This window comes from Lissotriton vulgaris, chromosome 8 (genome assembly GCF_964263255.1).
Source record: "Lissotriton vulgaris chromosome 8, aLisVul1.2, whole genome shotgun sequence".
Taxonomy (NCBI): domain Eukaryota; kingdom Metazoa; phylum Chordata; class Amphibia; order Caudata; family Salamandridae; genus Lissotriton; species Lissotriton vulgaris.
In genome coordinates this window covers 1,393,498,020-1,393,517,076 of record NC_141696.1, presented here as the reverse complement: position 1 = coordinate 1,393,517,076, position 19,057 = coordinate 1,393,498,020, and the positions used below count along the sequence as shown (strand labels likewise).

Below are 19,057 nucleotides of genomic sequence, written 5' to 3'. Positions count from 1 at the left end.
AAAAAAAAAACAACAAGACCTGTTTACAGGCAGGCGGAAACAACAGCACTTCGGGGTCTTCAAAGCGAGCCTGCCTTCCCAAGGCTGACAATTAGATGAAGAGTTTACAGCTGGCCTGGGCTCTTTAGAGCGCAAGGGGGTGGAAGCAGAGCCCGCTGGAAACTACTCGCTGAACATGTTTCCCTCTCAGCCTCTGCCGAGCGGACACTCTAGCATCTGACATGGCAAAGGAGCTCGTCTGGAGGGAAGCGGAGCCACTACTTTAAAACTGGTCTTCTAGGAATAAGTAAGAAAAACAAGTCAAAACGAAACCTAAGAGCCGCGTGCGTGAGCTTCTACCGTAGACAGCTCACGTCGCGAGGCTCTTAGGTTTCGGTTTCCAATGCGCATGGCAGAGTCGCGCTCGCACACATTCGCAGCAAACAGCCAGCAGCAAAAGCGCGCTCACTAGGCCAAATCCGAGACGGAAAATGCGCGCATCCGACACGTGTCCCCATATTCAGTATACTAAAGTATACATGAGGTCCATCGCTACGCTCGACCTAAAAAGGGGCACAACCCTCCCATAAAGATGGTATTGAAACAAAGAAATTTGCTCCTTGCAGGAACACCATCTGGTGCAACAAAAGGGGATATGGAAATGCACCAAAAAAAGCATAAACCTTGATAAAGAAAGAGCTTGCTTCACCTATACAATCCTAGTTTAGGCCAAATAACATATAAACAGAGAATGAGTGTAGGAAGGTGGATACCTGACTATGGTTGCCCCCAACTTTTTGCCTGGTGTTTTGCTGGTTTTCCGACTTAGTTGGCCTGGGACCCTGTCAATCAGGACCCCAGGCCTACTGCTCTCTCTCTAAAATGGATTCCATGTACCTTAGGTACATTTCCAATTGGTACTGGGCCACCTTATCAGACCCTGTAACTCCGGGCATAGGTGTACCCAGGGCCTACCAGGGGCTGCAGCATGTATTATGCCACCCCTGGCTGGCCATCTAAATCTGACACAACTGGCTGCACGACAGCTGGGGCAAGGTGGTGTAATCACCCTTTGCTTTAGATATAGTATACCTATATCTAACCCTAAAATGGACACCCGTATTCCTATCAGTCACTCCCATGGCAGGCCTTGACAATCCTGAAGGCAGAGTGCTTGGAATCGTGTGAGATGGTGCTCTGGCATGAGCTGAGCCCGTTTGCAGCTTGCGGAACCAAGTCCTAATAGCTGTTCCATGATAACGCATACCATATACTCTTAAGTGCATTATAATCCTCGCGGTTAAATGCTATCTCTGGTATCGCTTTATCAAAACATGTCGAGTAAGGTGTCATACGAATTGGAATACTAACCCCGCGCCAATTCTGGCGACGGGGTTAGCATTCCACCCTTCTAGAGGGACACGACATGTATGTAACTGTGAACCCCGGGTAAAGTTAACTCGAGCCTCAGCATCACAAAATGGATGCGGCCACCACAGACATAAGTCTGACCCCCTGCAGCTGGGAGTCCTTCCAGCGAGGGGAGCTTGGACAAAGGGTTTCCTGTCAGGGGGGGTGCTAGCACCATCCCAGACAGGGTTTTGTGTATCCTGGGTAGGCAGGGCTTTAGAGGAAGGCGACTGCAAGTGGCACCCCGGTGCTCACTATGCATCTGCCGGCTAGAACCAGTTCCAGGGGCACACCAGCCCCTGAGCTGGGGAAAGTCCGGCATGGGAGAGGGGTGTAACCACCCCCCTTCCTGGTCCCACCCATGGGCAGAACCTAGTCGCGTGCCAGCCCCTTTTCCTAGTATAAAGATAGGAGCGGGCCCCCTTCCAAATTAGATCATCTTTGAATCCTGAAACTACTTTCTACGAAAGGAACTCTCGACTTCTTCCTAAGATTTCTCCCTTGTGACTAAGGAGTAGTCACCCTGCATCCGCAGTCACCATCCAAGAACACTGCGGTTTGCTGCACGTCCTTCCTCCGGAATCAGACTGACCAGCACGACGAGACCCGGCTTCCCTGGCACCTCTGACCTCTACCTACCTCTACAGCTAAGCTGAGAACCGTAGGTGCGACGAGACCTCGAGGGACCGGCCATCATCAGAACTGCACGACTTCTATCCAGCACGACCGCCGAGGGATCCTCGTGTGAGTGCTTTGGGGTCCGAGAAGCCCCAACCCTGAGCAGCTCCAGCACCGAAGTTCAGCCTCCCAGCCTCCACGAGATCTGCGTGGGGCCCTTCTGCTTTTTGCTGCTCACCGCGTTGTCTGGCTACTAGCCCGCTGGCTTGTGGCCTTCCCGACGACGACCGACGACATCAACACCGCTGGTCTGGTTGCTCCAGACTGGCTCTTGCTCCCCTCCAAAAGCAAAAGGTCCTGGTCCACTCCAGACGCCATTTTGAGTCCACCGCGTGGGCTTGAATTTGCCAAGACTTGTTGCCCCAATCCTGGGTCCAGCGACGTCGACAGCAGCAACCATCGTGGGACAGCTCGCACCTCCATCCTGGTCGCCGACAACGCCTCCTGGTCCGTGAGACTGCAGAGCCCAGCGTTGCCCACTCACCTGGTCGAGGTGACTCCATCCGGTGCCATCCTGGTGCCCATCTAATCAAATCACTGGCTAGTGATTCAGAACTTGGTCCCCTCTGCTTACAGGTGTCTTCCATCTTCGATCCAGGCTTGGATCCACCGAACAATCTTCACTGGTCGCCTGCCAGCAACTTCTTCTTTCAGGCTCCATAGACTGCAACGAGGATTCCCGACGTCTTTTCAGACCTATGCAGCCGCAGCCCCTGGGCTAGGTAACTTCGGCCTTTCGGTGCCCCAGCATAGCCTCACTATCCAAGGGTCCAGATCCTTTTTCGTTTTCAGCCTAACTAGTCGGATTCGTCCGATATCCTTAACTTTGCTTTTACTAGCCTCCATAGACTTTGTCCCGCATCCCGCGTGAGAGTGCACACTCTGCACCCGAGTCCCCTAGGCCTCCTGCTAGTAATCTGAAGGTTCAGTAGTCAAGTCCTAGCGATTCCAAAGCCTATTAGTCCAGTACTTACCTGCTAGTAATTTCGCATTCCACTTTTGTAGTATATGGTTTTTCGTGCCCCTCGGGCATTTGTGTAAATTGTGCAACTTAAAGTATTTTCGTAAGAGTTGTTGTGTGCTTAGTACCCTGTCCTCATAAAGAGTACAGGGCTGTTGTGATCTAAATAAATACACTGTTTATTTTCATAACAACTTGTGTGGTGTCCTTTCACTGGTGTTCAAGAGGTATATGTGATGGCATAACAGCTGGCTTAACACGCCCTCTAGAGTCTAGCCTAAAGACTGCTCTTGTCCATGCTACTAGGATAGCTGGTCTATCGGTTGACTTACAACCAATCATCAATAAAGGTTGTTTGGACTGATACATAGTGATCACTAGAATAGTGAGCACTGCATATCAGGCCAACTTCTCACAATGAGGAATTATGACTCTGTATTCCTTCACCTATCACGGAGGCATCTTAATGCCACTTCGGCCTGAGCCCCAAAGAGATCGGCAGGATAAAATGGAATGCCAACCACTGTACAGCCTCTGAAAAACCTGAAGCTGCCAACCAAGCACAACGCTGTTAAGCCACTACAGATGCCATGGCTCGACATACAGAAGAAAACAAGTTACTTACCTGTAACTGTAGTTCTCTAGTATTGGAAGCTTTTATAGATTCCCATGCCTGAATCATTCCCAGTCGTCGCGACGGGAGTCTCCGGTACATAAAAAAGCAATGCTTAGTAGTATAGCAAACTGAAAAGAGGCCTAGGCCCATTTCCCTTCTGCAACCCATAACCCGTGTTATGTAAAAGAGACCGAACTTTCAGGCATGTGAATCTATGAAAGCTCCAATACTGGAGTAATCTGTAGTGTCCATGTCACACCTAATTAAAAGCTTAGCTGCCTGTTGATCATCTCTTATCAAGCCACCAACCTCAGAACAGAGGTTATCCGGAAGAGATTGCAACATTTTGCGAAGAGTCCCACAAAGAGTTTGCCCCAGCAAACAGGACATGTTGGTGGATCTCAAGGCAGAGCTGGCAGAAGCAAATATGTGTTTATCACATGCATCTTGACTCCTAGAATCCTTATTCACTGGAGTCTTATGCGCAGAATCCACATCAAGTGAAAATGTTGCAGCCTGAACCACTAGACTACAAGTGGAAGGATGTCTTTGGAGGCAAACTGGGGCCCCAGGTGCAGGCAAATGTCGGCGAACGATATCCTGATCCACTGAGACCACCGACTCCAGCCCAAGTCACTAATAAAATATCAAACAGGGCCTCATGGTACGGAAGAACAGGCTCCTCCCTCATCTCTCCTTGGTAAAGGACCTCAATCAGAGGGTTGGTTGACCTCTACACCGTAGGTAACGACAGGTCCAAAACTGTAGCCATTCTTCTCTGCATATCTGCAAAGGAGGAACTCGCTTCAGTAGCGAGACTAGGGGGAGAAAGTTACCCAGAAGCTTGTGAAAATTCCAACCCACTAGCCTCTCCAAGACCAGATATCCAGTTCCTCCACCTGAGAAGCAATAGCATCAGAAATGGGCTGAAAAAGCCCTGTCTCAGACAACACAAGGTGACTAACCGAAGTCTCTTCCTCAGAAGAAGACCAACAACAGCACATTCCCCTCAGTCTGCACTGTTGACTCCACATTCAACGCCGTATTCTAAGAAGCTGGTTCTATTTAGACTATACCAAAGTAAGGTATGGTGTGCACAGAGTCAAGTGGATCCCCAAAGGCTTACAGAAGTAAAAGTGGATAATATAATACTATGTTTGTGGTAGTGTGGCGAGCAGTAAGGCTTTATCAGAGGGCAGTGTTAAGCATTATTTGTACACACTAGGCAAGAAATGATAGCGCACACTCAAAGACTGAACTCAGACCAATTTTTTGTGTAGAAATACTTCTTTTGTTGTATTTTACTTTAGACCTAAGCAGGACTTGGTACAGGTAAGTAAACCTGTACTTTGAGGCAGGTTGATCAATACAAGCAAGCTGAAGAAAATGACTTTCTTAAAGGTTTGTAGAATCTTTAAATACAGTTGAAATTACTTTTGGATTGCTTCAGATCATTTTTTGAAATACTTTTTCTACTCAATGTCATATGCCTAGATATTCCACTGGGACATTTTCTAGATAAAAGGTAAGTAAAACAATTTTGCAATAAAACGGAGTTACTTATATCGCCATTCAAACACCCTTGATACAAGTTTTTCATAGGAAAACAGTCAATGCAATCCTATGGAAGAAAATGAGGTTATCCGTTTAAATCCAAGTAAAGGGTAGTTAGAGGTGGGTTCATGTGGTTAAAACAAGAATTCCACGAGTATCAAGGACCCAATCAAAACGCATCCTCAGCGGCACTAGGGCAGCCAGGGGCAGAGTGCTGTGGCCCAATATTATCCAATGGGGGATAGAGGGCCTCCGGTTGGTGGCTGCTCACAGGCATGCCACTTGGATGTGGGAGCAAAGCTCCTGGGGCTTAGCTACTGGCAAAGGGGGATCTGAGCTGGCAAACAAGGCACAGTGGCAGCTGGGTGCAGGGTGCTAAATTGGTGTTGGGTGCCCTGTTGGTTTCAATGGGGATTCTCCGGTTACAACAAAGACTGCAGGCTCAGACACGTAGATTTTCTTGAGCTGGCCACCAGTTGGAGAGGTTAGTTGGGAAGCTGGGAGATGCCTTGACACTATAGGTTGGGCCACCCAAGGCCGTGGGGTGTCGGGTGCAGGGGAGATTTCGGGTGTCCTGTGCGGGGGAGTTTTTGAGTGTCTGGTGCAGGGGAGTCTGTAGGCGTCTTTTTTGTTTTTCCCAGCTCCGGTCGGGGGTGGGGTGTAAGGGGGGGCGGGCGTTGACTCGAGGCATGAGGTAGATCGGGGCTCACTAGATCACAGGTCAGAATCGCAGGAGATACCTCTTCGTGGTCCAGAGCCACTCTAACTCGGCCTGTGGGCGTTGGTGCAGAGTGGTGCAGATGCACAAGCTACCACTCGTGTAACGATATATCTGTGAGAGATATTAGTTTGTAATAGATTCCTTACCTTAGAATATCCCCAGACGTCAGACTGGATCCCGAAAGTTTTTTCGTCAGTAGTACCCCTGCGCGACGGTAGGTGGTGTTGTGCGGCTAAACGTCCGTCACTGGCGTCGTAAGCGTCGAGATGACGTCAAGGATACAACTTAGGCGCCACCAATGCGCGCTGACGTCAGTTTCGTACACGACTTTCCGCGCCAGGAATGGAGAGCCATGCAAGAAACTGACCACTGGTGCCATGAAACTAGGGCCCTGAAAGGGATGACCTTAACCCTAGAAATCAGTTCGTAGAACGGGGAGTATGGGTGAGGCGGTAAGGAATCTATCACTAACTAATGTCTCTTACAGATAGATCGTTACACAAGTAGTAACTTGTGCATCTGAAAGCGACACGTTGGTGATAGATTCCTTACCTTAGAATAGATACTCCAGCAATACCAACTTCGGTGGTGGGTCTGCGAATAAGATTACATCAAAATGTCACGGAGAACAGAACGGCCAAAGAATCGGTCTCTCCGGACTTGGCTGTCAAGGCAGTAATGCTTGGTAAATGTGTGCAGCGAGGCCCACGTAGCTGCCTGACAAATGTCCTGCAAGGGAACGCCGCATTGCAAGGCTCCTTCTTAGCCAAGGAGTAACATACTTTGATGCACAGAAAGACCCACCGAGAGATGGTCCGTTTCTGCACAGCTCAAATTTTTTGGGCGCCCAAGTAGCCAACAAAGAGCTGGTCATCCACCTGGAACTGTCGTGTGCGCTTCAGATAGAACAAGGGCGCACGTTTTGGGTCCAGACGGTGGAGCCTCTCTCCCTCTTTTGAAGGAGGCGGAGAGATGGTGGGCAAAGTAATGGTCTGCCCAATGTGGAAGGGCGTGACAACCTTTGGCAAGAAAGAAGGACAGGTCCTTAAAACCACCTTCTCCGGATGAACAGAAAGGAAAGGAGATTTAGAAGAAAGACTGGAGCTCGCTCGCTCACTCACTCTGCTGGCAGAGGTAACAGCTACAAGGAAAGCCATCTTTAGAGTGAGAAGACGTAAAGGACAGTTATGAAGGGGCTCAAAGGGAGCGCACATCAGATAGGTTAAGACAAGATTTAAGTCGCATTGAGGCATTATGAAAGGCACAGAGGAAAACGTGTGTAATGCCTTTCAGAAAACGGTTAACAACCAGGGACTTAAAGAGAGAAGGCTAATCTGGAAGTCTTCGAAAGGCGCCGAGGGCCAAGGATAGTAGGAACAGAAGTACCTCAGAAAGAGGGGCAGAAAGGGGATCCACAGCCTTTGCTGAGCACCATGCCACACATTTGCTCCACCTACAGGCGTATACAGTCTTAGTGGAGGGATGCCTGGCTGTCAGAAGGACATCACAGACTTTGGGAGGAAGATCGAAAGCTGTCAACTGCCACCGCTCAATCTCCACGCATGGTAGAGGTAGAGAGAGGTAGGTAGAGAGATAGGTAGTGAGGTAGAGAGAGATAGGTAGAGAGGTAAAGGGGTAGAGAGGAACAGAGGTAGAGAGGAAGACAGAGGTAGAGAGGTTGACAGAGGTAGAGGGGTAGAGAGGTAGAGAGAGATGTAGAGGTAGAGAGAGGTACAGAGGTAGAGAGTGGTAGAGACAGAGGTAGAGAGGGAGGGAGAGGGGCAGAGAGAGAGAGGGGTAGAGAGAGGTGGAGAGAGAGGTGGAGAGAGGTAGAGAGAGAGGGGGTTAGAGAGAGGGGGTTAGAGAGCGGTAGAGAGGGGTAGAGAGAGTGTGGTAAAGAGGTGGAGAGTGGTAGAGAGAGCGGGGTAGAGAGAGGGTTAGAGAGAGCCGGTAGGGAGAGCCGGTATAGAGAGTGGTAGAGAGAGTGGTAGAGAGAGTGGTAGAGAGAGTGGTAGAGCGGTAGAGTGGTAGAGGGGTAGAGAGGGGTAGAGAGACAGGTAGAGAGAGAGGTAGAGAGAGAGGTAGAGAGAAAGAGGTAGAGAGCGAGAGCGAGGTGGAGAGAGAGGTAGAGAGAGATGTAGAGATAGGTAGAGAGAAAGAGAGAGAGAGAGAGGTAGAGAGAAAGGCAGAGAGGTGTGTAGAGAGAGAGGGAGAGAGAGCGATATCGAGGTAGAGAGGGAAAGAGAGATCGAGAGAGGTAGACAGAGAGAGAGAAAGGTAGAGAAGGGTAGAGAGAGGGAGAGTGGGAGAGAAGAGGCTGCTAAGGAAAAGAGCAGGAGAGACGGAATGAAGGGGGAAGGAAAGAGTGGGAAAAGGAAGGTAGGTTAAGATGAGGACGGGCGTGAAAGGAGGCAATAAACCGAGTGGGAGGGGTGGGGGGAGTGCGGCCCAGGGCACATACAGCGTTTCCCTTTCGGGAGCGAGTAAGGGCACCATCTGTTTGAAAGTTAATTACAAACAGATGGTTTCAAAGCTGGCTCCCGCAAGGAAATCCCCAAGCGTGCCCACGTTGCAATTGAAAGCAATGCAATGCGTGCACGTTTTTGGCCTTAAAACCGTATCGATTACAAGAGGTATCCTCCTAAGCAGCGCAAGGGCGCTGCGTAGGCAAGACCTAAAAAGGATGTGAACACGTACCCAAAACTACCAATATGTTCTAAATACTACTGCAATATAGACCACCAGCAATACCAGATTATCATGTCAACCCTGTCCTCTATACACTTATTAATTCTGATTGTTTTCCCTTCATCCATATTAATAAATGTTTTATGTACTGAGGAATGCGAGGAGAAATGATTAGAAGTAGCTTTACATTTCAGAAAAAGTCTTAAATATATAATTCGGTGTGTACTTACGGAAATGGCAAGTGGCACCCATCTGATTCTCCAAGTCCTACAGATTTAAAGAAAAATGTACTATCATTTAGACACCAAATATTAAGTTACGTAAAGAAAATAGTCTCTATAACGTAACTGACAAAAACTTACCTTGTTTGTTTTCAATAACTTTTCTAAACTTTAGGTTTTGTTGACTAAGCTCTTTTACACCATCTGGATCCATCTCGCACAGCATTTGAGCCTTCTCATTGGCAGCAAGTGCTCGTTGAAAGTCACCAATTAGAAACAGAGCATCACAAAACCTATAGTGGCCCTATTGAAAAAAATGTGTAAAAAGATAGACTCAGTAAGTTATGCATTTAGGGGACAGGAAAAGAAACAACTGCATTTAGAAAGTAGCACTCCAAGGGTCTATGATTATCAATCCAGGGCATACCACCACCATGGCGAGCACATGGTGTTCTTTCTCAGACAATGCCCAAGGGCTCCACGGATAGTAACTTGGGCAAAAAAGATTTCCCTGCAGAAACAGAAATGTAAAAAAATAACCCATCTAAATAATAGAGCGCTGATGTAAAATCCTCAAAAGATTTCACCTGCCTTGAATTACTAAAATCAGTACAAACAAGAACAAGACAACGTCACTAATGTGGCTTTTGAGTACAGAAATGTTTTTTGTGAAGCATTGTGGATGGAAAAAAAGAGCATAAAAAGCAGTCATCTGTGAAAAAGGTGATGAAAAACATGATTGGTTGAGTGGTGATGAGGGAAATGAAAAGTTCAAGGGCAGTGAGAGGCGATACACAGGTGTTCAAAACTGGTTAAAAGCACACTTAGATGTTAAAAAAACAGCCCACACTAAGGGAGATTTAAAAGCAAGCTATTGGGGTTCCAAGGGAAGGGATGAAAATGTGAAAAGAGGCAATTAAAGAAATGTTTGCCACTTTTCTACTGATTTTATCAAACAGAAGAAATGACTGCACTTCACAGCACTGTAATCAAAGCACAAGTTACAACTTGTGTAACAATATATCTGTAAGAGACATTAGTTAGTGATATATTCCTTACCTTAGAATATCCCCAGGCATCAGACTGGATCAGGAAAGTTTTGCTTAGCAGTACCCCTGCGTGTCAGTAGGTGGCGTCTTGCGGCTCCGTGTTCGTCACTGTCGTCGTAAGCACCGAGATGACGTCACGGAGACTACTCAGGCACCACCCATGCATGCAGAAGTCAGTTCAGTACACGACTTTCCGTGCCAGGAACGCAGAGCCATGCAAGATACAGACCATTGGTGCATAAAACTAGGGCCCTGAAAGGGATGACCTTAACCCTAGTAGTTTGCAGAACGGGGAGGGTGGATGAGTAGGTAAGGAATCTATCACTAAATAATGTCTCTTACAGATATATCGTTACACAAGTAGTAACTTGTGCATCTGAAAGACACCTTAGTGATGATATTCCATACCTTAGAATAGATACCCCAGCAATACCAACCCCGGTGGTGGGTCTGCGAACAAGATTACACCAGAAAGTCATGGAGCACAGAACGGCCAAAGAAGCAGTCTCTCCGGACCCGACTGTCAAGGCAGTAGGTGCTTGGTAAACGTGTGCAGAGAGGCCCACGTAGCTGCCTGACAAAAGTCCTGCAGGAGAATGCCGCATCCCAAGGCAGCAGTGGCTGCCGATGCCCTGGCGGAATGGGCACGCAGACCCAGGGGAGGCTCCTTCTTAGCCAAGGAGTAACATGCTTTGATGCACAGAACAACCCACTGAGGAATGGTCCGCCTGTGCACGGCCCGACCAAACAAGCTTTGGCAAGTTCACCGAAAAGGACAATCAGAAACGTTTTGAGCAAAATCTTTGGCTAGTTGTATTGCAGTCAGTTATATTTACTTTGGGTAATGAACTCTGACATGGAGCAAGTTAGTGGGACTAGCAAGGTCTTCAGAAATAAATACCTTGAAGGAAGAAGCAGTCTTTAGTCAGTTCCAGGATGCTGAAGATACTAAAATGATGCTATAAGTGCGATGCAGTCAACAGGGATCTTCCTGTGGCTACTTCTCAGTTCACTGGATAGATAAGGGGATCCTGGCCACAGGGTCAACATCCCTCTAAATTCTATTAACCCTGGCAGAAGTCCAGGTGCCTGGTTTTGCAGTCATAGGGGAATCCTTCCAGGAGCAGTAACTTGTCGTCTGGGTGATCAAGCTGCATTACGACAACTCTCCCAGGTTCGGCAGACTTGGGGGAAACTTTGGAGCATCGAGTCCTGGTTCCCTGTGATGCAAGTGACGAGGAGAACCAATACGAAGATCTGGGCTGCCAACTTTCCAAGCAGGCTTTTTCAGCTGTTATGGACCTGTTCTGCGAAAAGGTCTGCCAAGTGACCCTTGGAGTCTCTTCCTCTGGCTGGGCTCGGGAAACTACTTCCTCACGAGTAGGACACAAGGGGTACAGTCCCTTCCCCTCTGCCAGCCCTTGAGCACAGCAGGTGCAGTCCATGTCGGTTCAGCCTCTCTTCACCGGGAACTTGATGCAGCAGGGCAGTTCTTTTTCAGTACTTTTTTTCAGTCCGTTGAGATCAGAGTTTGGGTTGCCAGGGGTGCCTTTTTCATACCCCGAGAATTCCCCCAAGGTAGGACGCCGTCAGTAGCCAATGGACTACTAGGTTCTCTCCCTCCTGATTACCACTTCCAGCAAAGTGTGGCATCAGGCTAGCCGAGAATTCTCCATTCTGCCCACTTTCAACATGGTAGAATCCCTTGCTTGACACGCAGAGTTCCCTAGCCCAATCAAGGGTGTGGCTACCAAGGGGGCTAAATGCCCCTGTAGAATCCGGTTTGGCAATTGGTTTACACTTTCCTGTCCCTAGGGCCAGTCTGTCTACCTCAACAATAGAGTAGCCATTTTCGCTGTTAATGGCGGCTTTTCCTTTGAAGCTTGCCTTTTGGGCTAACACCATGTAGCTTCCTGCGAGAGGAGGGCGGAAACCTGTCTCGGTGACAGGTCCCATGTGCAACCATAAAGGTCACAGGCGACTTTAGGCAACAAAGTCGCACACCGCAACAAGTTATATTAATTCCTACTTGAGCATCAAGCAAGGCAAAATGTAATAAGCTGTTTGATAACTTACAGTATCAACTTTGGTCGCACCGTTCAGAAGTGATCACCGCTGTGGGGTCAGCGTGTAACCCTGTACTCCCCAACTGGGCTACCAACTCCTCTACTTTTAAAATATGTTGCATTCTGCCTTAGGGTTCATTAGGCCTCCCATAGGGGTTGCTTACACCTATTAAAAAGATATGTTTGGGCTTTGCCATACTTTTAAATCCCAAAGTCGAGTTAGGAGGAGTTAAAACTGCTCTTCCAGTCGGCAGATACAGACTGGGAGACATATCATACCTTTGTCACACCTACGGAGGCACAACCAGTGCTGCAATCCCTTGGACGATACTCTAACTTACAGGCCCTGGGTAATATATACTAGGGACATACAAGTAAGTTAGCTTATGCCAATTGGATATAATCCAAACATACACATTCTCAAGTCTGGACAAAGGGACTGAGATCTGGTTAGTCGAAAAACCGGCAGCATCAGTCCAATAACCTGTGGGTGACCATACAAGTGTGAACTCTGGTCAAACTTATGTATTTTTATTGTGAAACAATCAGCTTCAGAGTCTTAACTACTATGATAGACAGTCTTCCATGAAGAAATAAAAAAATTAAGAGTCCACTTCAAAAAAAGCAGAACCCCAACATAAAATTTGAAAGACTAAGATTTTAAAATAGATTTTGGTGCCTGGAAATGGACAGTAAGAAGGGGAGGTTGAGACCCTAAAATTGATCTGATCTGCCAAGCAGCCAGACAGTCCGTGTGAAGAGGGGAAACTCTAAGACTTCTGCCTGTGACCAGAACTGGCAGCAAGGGCCTGCTATTCTCCCCTGATGGGTGACACGACATCACCTAGGACACCAAAATCACCTGCCCTGGAGCATACGCACCTGCCTGCTTGCCAAGACCAGTGTGCCCTGTGAGGAAGAGGAGAGCGCTGAAGGGAACCAGGTACTGCGAGAGGATTCCCTGAGCGAGTTGTGAGGAAGTGCACCAATCAGGTCGCTGCCCGTATGCAATGCGGGCTAGTTGACACAAGTATGTCAGGAGAGGTCGGCTAAAGACTGAGTAGTGAGTTAAGCACCACGCTGGACTGGATGAACCCGTACAGCTGTGCTGTGGTGACCCCATATGCCAGATGGGGCCACCAGTAAAATTATTACTTACAGACGCGCTGAGACTTGTAACCCTCCTGGCGTGGGCATTTACACCGAGATAGTTAGCACCCGTAATGTCAAGTACCACGGCAACTCCAGATTCCAGGAGAGGCTGCCGGTACCAACATTGCCAAGGGATTTAGGTTGTTGTCCGAAGGTGAGACTGAGGCTTCCTATGGTGGGTTGGCCCCGTATTACGATGGAATTTCCCTTACTGACCACTGAGAACTGCTGAGGATGCTGTGAACGATGCAGCACCTTCGTTGGGCTCCAGTTGGGAGCTGAAAGAAGGATTCCCGCTCCCCACTCCACTGGGTAAAGGCAATTTACAGTGCCTTCGCGAACTGAGAGCTGCTCCAACAACTGAGAAAACCTCCGGCAGCGCTGCTCAGGAGGAGAGAGAGCTGGAACCACCAGGAACTGCCACATGGGCTGTATGCAGCATGACTTCTCTGAGCGGAGTAGATCTCGCGAGTGCTCTTGCTGAGGGAACGCATTGCTAAATTCTTCCGGGCTGTGAAAGCGGGTGAGATTGAACTGTGCTGGACCCTGGGGGACTCGCTGCTAAGGGTTTTGCAGAACCATAGACACTTTTGATTAAAACTTGAAGAGTCAAAGGGGAACTTGAGTATGGCCTAATAGTAGGCATTCCCTTGATACGGCCACCAGTAAATAGTGAATAACCCTGAACACATTATACGAAGGAGAGTGGCACAGGCATTTGCCGGACAACTACTAGAGCCCCGACCTCAAGGGGGATAATGTTGTAGCTTCAGCCTGTCTTATAACTTTGCATGTGTAGCGTTAGAAATAAAATACATATTTTTCATATAAAAGGAAGTATTTGACACCGATTTATATTTCGTACGGTTTGGACTTTGAGTTATGAGTCGTGTTGACTGAACTGCATCAATTTCCCCTCACTCCTCCCCTCCAAGAGAGCCTGGACTGCTCGACCACAGCTACCACTGAAGTCAAGTACTAAAGCCTCCAAGGTTATCATAACAAGGTAGCTGTTCGGGCTGATCGGCCCCCTTTTCTAAATCGTTTTTGGCCACTATAGGTGTGGCAGGGTATACTCAGACATGAGTCCCTTTCTCACTGCTCCATCAGGATTCAAGCAAGCCAGGCCGAAGAAGGCTGAAATGCCAGAAACCGGTCCCCGGTAGCTTGTCTCCTTTCTGGTGAAGAATTGGCTTGGTAGTTTAGTCTGCCCTGTTCCCATGATGCACTGGGCCAGGGACAGACTGATTTGCATATAGCCAGGTTCTGAGCTGGGATGGGGCAGTGAGATAAATAACGGTGATGGATCAAGCCCTGATCTTTGGACTGGGTAAGAGTGGTCTGTTTAACTCAGACACACTGTTCATCACCACCCCCCTTTTCTAAATCGTTTTTGGCCACTATAGGTGTGGCAGGGTATACTCAGACATGAGTCCCTTTCTCACTGCTCCATCAGGATTCAAGCAAGCCGGGCCGAAGAAAGCTGAAATGCCAGAAAGCGGTCCCCGGTAGCTTGTCTCCTTTCTGGTGAAGAATTGGCTTGGTAGTTTAGTCTGCCCTGTTCCCATGATGCACTGGGCCAGGGACAGACTGATTTGCATATAGCCAGGTTCTGAGCTGGGATGGGGCAGTGAGATAAATAACGGTGATGGATCAAGCCCTGATCTTTGGACTGGGTAAGAGTGGTCTGTTTAACTCAGACACTCTGTTCATCACCACCCCCCTTTTCTAAATCGGCTCACATTTTAGCCATAACATATATGCAGCTGCAGCCAACGTGATTCTGGCGCCTTTAATAATGCACTGTAAGCATGATTTCAGGCACTTGGAAGGAGCCCATTTTTCCAGGGAGATAGAGAGCTTTTGCAGATCCTGATGTGATTCACAACTGCTGATCTTAGAGGTATGGGGTCCCCCAAAAAAGCCTAAGAGACCTTCTATATTTTATAAAACATAGTTCCTATCTAGGGAGGGTGTAATACTAGGCACTATAAGACCAGTTTTCCCCATCATTGTAATATGATTTCTCCTTTTGTATTTTATGGAATTTTAACAATGCTGACCATATTATTTCTAATTGTATGTCTCCTTATGTTAGCAAAAATACTGCATCTTAGAGCACGTTGTTAAAATAAATATTTTAACTTTGCCCGGGTCTCCTCTTTGCTCCTGTTGTGGATTGGCATGAGAGTATAATGAAAGTGTTCTTGCTTCCCACCATTCCGGAGTATAACCTAAGTTGCATGTTCTGGGTTGTCTAATCATTGGTTCCTTTGCTATAGGACAAAGAGCTAATGTGACACTGATGCTAGCTGGTTAGGATTTCTAGGCACTAAGGTAAGTTTTTGGTACACCACAATTCACTGAGGTCCTGATCTCTGTGCACAGTCTGTGTAGGAGCAGAATCCCTGCAACAAGGGGTTAGTGTTAGTTATTTGGAGGTTGAGGGTTCGTATACGTTTTTAGGGGGTGGGAGGTGGGTACCGGATAGATTTTAGGGAGTGGGAGCGTTCGGAATGGATTTTGGGCTGGGAGGGGTTCAGAATTGATTTTAGGGGTGGTTTACCATGCATTCCTCTATCAGACAAATTCGTAGTAAAAGAATGTGTGGTAAAACAAATTGCTGTTGAGACTCGGTCGTAGTACAGACCGCGTGGTTTAGGGAGTCGTTGTTGAGGAACTTGTTCCAACATACAACCCTCAAGCACACTCTCTCTAAAAGAAAAGAACAAAAGAAGAGAATGATTCAAATCAAGATAGGTGTATGCATAGCTTAAAATGCTTTTAGCATTCATATTCTGCCCAGCAGTATGAGTCATTGTAAGGAGATTATTTATGACCTTCCTATAGCATTAGTACCCTCAAGGTTAAGGAAGACAGGCAGGCAGAGGTTTCTTAACGCCACATCTACCTACGAGTTTCCATCTTGCTATGGCAGTTCTGATTTGCAACTCTTTTGTCATGCTCCGATCCATACATATCCATTCTTTATACTCTAGTATAGATCACTTTATATTAATACAGTTTAGGTGACAGAAAAGATTTAACAGCCACCTTTAAGATTCAAACTCAAGTACCTACAATCAGAGACAGTGGCACTGTTGTCTTATCGGTGAATAATATTCTCCTAATCTCTGCTAGGCAAGGAATGGTCAACATGTTCAGAGATCATAGTCACATTTTTTGTAAAGTAAGGGCCAGTTGACTATCAGTCTACTCTAGCCACCCAGACAAGTGCATCACGTTAAGCACTATAAAACAAATTAAAAAAATATAATGACTTCTAAAACATCATGCCATTTTAGACGGATTAACAGGCTCAAATGTCTGTACAACCACAAAAAATTACAGCCCCCTCTACGACTATTAACTGCATATTCAAAATTCTGTACACCATGATTTTATATGTTTGGCACTTATTAGTTACCTTTTTATTTTACTCCATTCGTTCGAACATACTTTCCATATTATCAAATTACTTCATTATTACTGCGTAGGTATGTATTTCATACTGGCGCCATGGTGACACTGGGGGATAGTTTATTCAGTACTACAGTATATGCAGGGCAGCTAAATGTGTGTGGTGTACTGTGCATGAAGCTGGCATGAACAGCGGTCTAAACTCCTTTAGTGCTTTATAAATATGTGAAACAAACCCCTCCGCCTTTCACCCTACAGGAGCAACTCTATCGTAAAAGTGGTCTGTGGTGCACATTTAGCTCAAGCATGTAGCGTTCGGTAAAATGCATGAGCTCAATGCCAACAAGTAAGGAAATAGCCCATGATGAAGGGCTCAGCCCGAAATGCATTGGGCTTGCTATTTAAAAGATGTTCTGAGGATTTAATGTGATGACGATGTAATGTGATACCAACATTACCTATGTTTGGAAAACGTTCAAAGTCTCATTAAATTTAAATTCGAACTACCAATGGATTAAAGTTAAATTTTTTTCAAAAAATCTTGAGGGAGTGCAGTTTGGGGACGTTTTTGCCATGGAGGAAAATGCATATAACAAGGTAGAGTGCAAACCATTTCAAGATAGTGCCTGAAAATCCTGTGTGTGTGTTAATGGTGTTGACCAAAACTAGATGGTCGACTGTGTTGAAGGCTGCAGAATGACCAGCAACCAGAGGCTGTTCCTGTCGTTGAGGGGGAGGGTGTCATTCACTTCTTGGAGTGTGGCAGTCTCAGTCTTGAAGGGTGATCTAAAGCCTGATTGGTATTCCTGTAGAAGATTCTCTAGCTAATGTGCTCTTGCATTTGGGTGACAAATGCTTTTTCAGATGATTTTCTCCATGAATCAAAGGTAGTATAGGGAGATAGTTGGTGTGATGAGAAGTGTCAGGAGATGGGTTATTTAGCAGGGGAGAACCGAACCTTATTAGGCATAGGAGGCTGCCCGCAGAGGTCAGGATATTGGGAAGATAGTTGTGAGAGAATGGAAAGACGACTTCTATTTGTTAATTGAGAGGGCTGTGGAAGTGGTAATGATGATGGACATTATTTTTTGATCTCGGTGAAGAGACTGATGGAGTTCTATCTGTTGACTGAAGCACTGACTGTGGGTTCTGGAAAATTATTGGTTCAGTGTTTGACTGTATTGATGAGGGCTTTTGCATCTGTTGGGTGCTGCAACATTTTAGTTGTATATGCTACACTTATTTTCGTTCTGCCCTCTTTACTTTGTATTTTCAGTGGAGCATAGCACCCACCATGAGCTGAAGCTACAGTGGGGTTGAGGATGATGAGAGTATGGATATCTGGTAAGGGGGGGAGGGAAGGTAGGGGAGTGGCTGGGAGGGTGTTACAGCTTCCAGGAAAGATGTTTAGTTCTTGGATATTTTTCCAAATGGCCATTTTGATGGAGCAGATCGGTATTTTACTCTTTTCAGTTGTCCTTGATGCTAAAGTGGAATATTGGTGAAGGGGCTGGTCGGACAATGAATAATAGGAGACGCTGGTAGGGTACGGGCCGGTGTGTTGCTTTTGGAGTGGGTGGGGCTATTAATGACTTCTTTTATTTCTGGTTTGTTGAGAAGTATAAAGAAGGCTTCTAAATTGACAGGGAGATTAAAGACTCCATGGAATATGTGGTAGGTATGTTGGATGGAGGCAGATGTGATGAGGTCTGAGATCTTTTCTATGATGTGCTTGAGTCCAGGCCCTGTACAGATCAAATGAAAGGAGCCATTATGGAGGTGAGAGAGGGAAGTGGCAGGAGGAGAGCACTAAAGATTTTGGTGTGGTAGAAACGCTAGGATGGCCGATGTAGGACTACTAGTTCGTCTCCCATTGTGAGTGAGCGGTATTTGTGTTGGTGATATCCATTGGGGATGACCGAATGACCCTCTGAATGTCTGTTGTGCGTACCTGACAAAGCGCTTAGAGACCCCTGGGTTATAAAGCGCTATATAAATCAAAATAAATAAATGAGGATGTCCAGGATATGTGTGGAGGAGAATTTGGAAGTGAACCAGGTATCAATGATGATAAACACATTTAAGAAGTGTTAGGTCATTATGTTGCAAAGTCCGGAATGTGTATGACTGGGGAATGTGCATTGAACAACATCAATTGAGTGTGTTGTGTGAGGTGTGTGGGTGTGTTGTAGAGTGGTAAGTGAATGATGGTAGAGTTGTTAGATGTACAACTAGGGTAAACGTGCTTGTCTGGTCTGGAGATTAGTGTGAGAATGGTGAGAAATGCGATGTTTGCGAGGCACATAATGAAGCTAGTTTACCTGTAGCATGGATTCTGACCCTAGATCATTTTAGGTAAAAATAGAGGACGCCTTTGCATGAGTCTCCGCAAGTGGTGGGACACTATGCAGAGTTGACTGAAGGGAAGAGGCAGGAAACGACACACGGACACCAGAGATGTCATTTCCTGTAGAAATGGATGCTAGAGAATGCAGTAATGCCAGAGAGATGGATTCTGAGAAATCTGGACATGGCTTCAGAT

At 46.8% G+C, this 19,057-nt stretch overlaps 1 protein-coding gene across 2 annotated transcripts in view; it reads right to left on the bottom strand.

Moving 5' to 3' along the window:
* Window positions 1-19,057, bottom strand: part of LOC147698808 (E3 ubiquitin-protein ligase TTC3-like) — a 1,930,429-nt gene that overhangs the window by 1,429,618 nt on the left and 481,754 nt on the right. For both annotated transcript variants that reach the window (XR_015299370.1, XM_086935404.1), the window contains exons 12-13: window positions 8,970-9,132; window positions 8,838-8,874 (exon numbers count right to left, since the gene is read on the bottom strand). Coding sequence is in view for 1 of the 2 variants with exons in the window: in XM_086935404.1 (XP_086791530.1) it covers window positions 8,838-8,874; window positions 8,970-9,132 (200 nt within the window). In the remaining variant the exon portion in view is untranslated. The remainder of the gene's footprint in view (window positions 1-8,837; window positions 8,875-8,969; window positions 9,133-19,057) is intronic.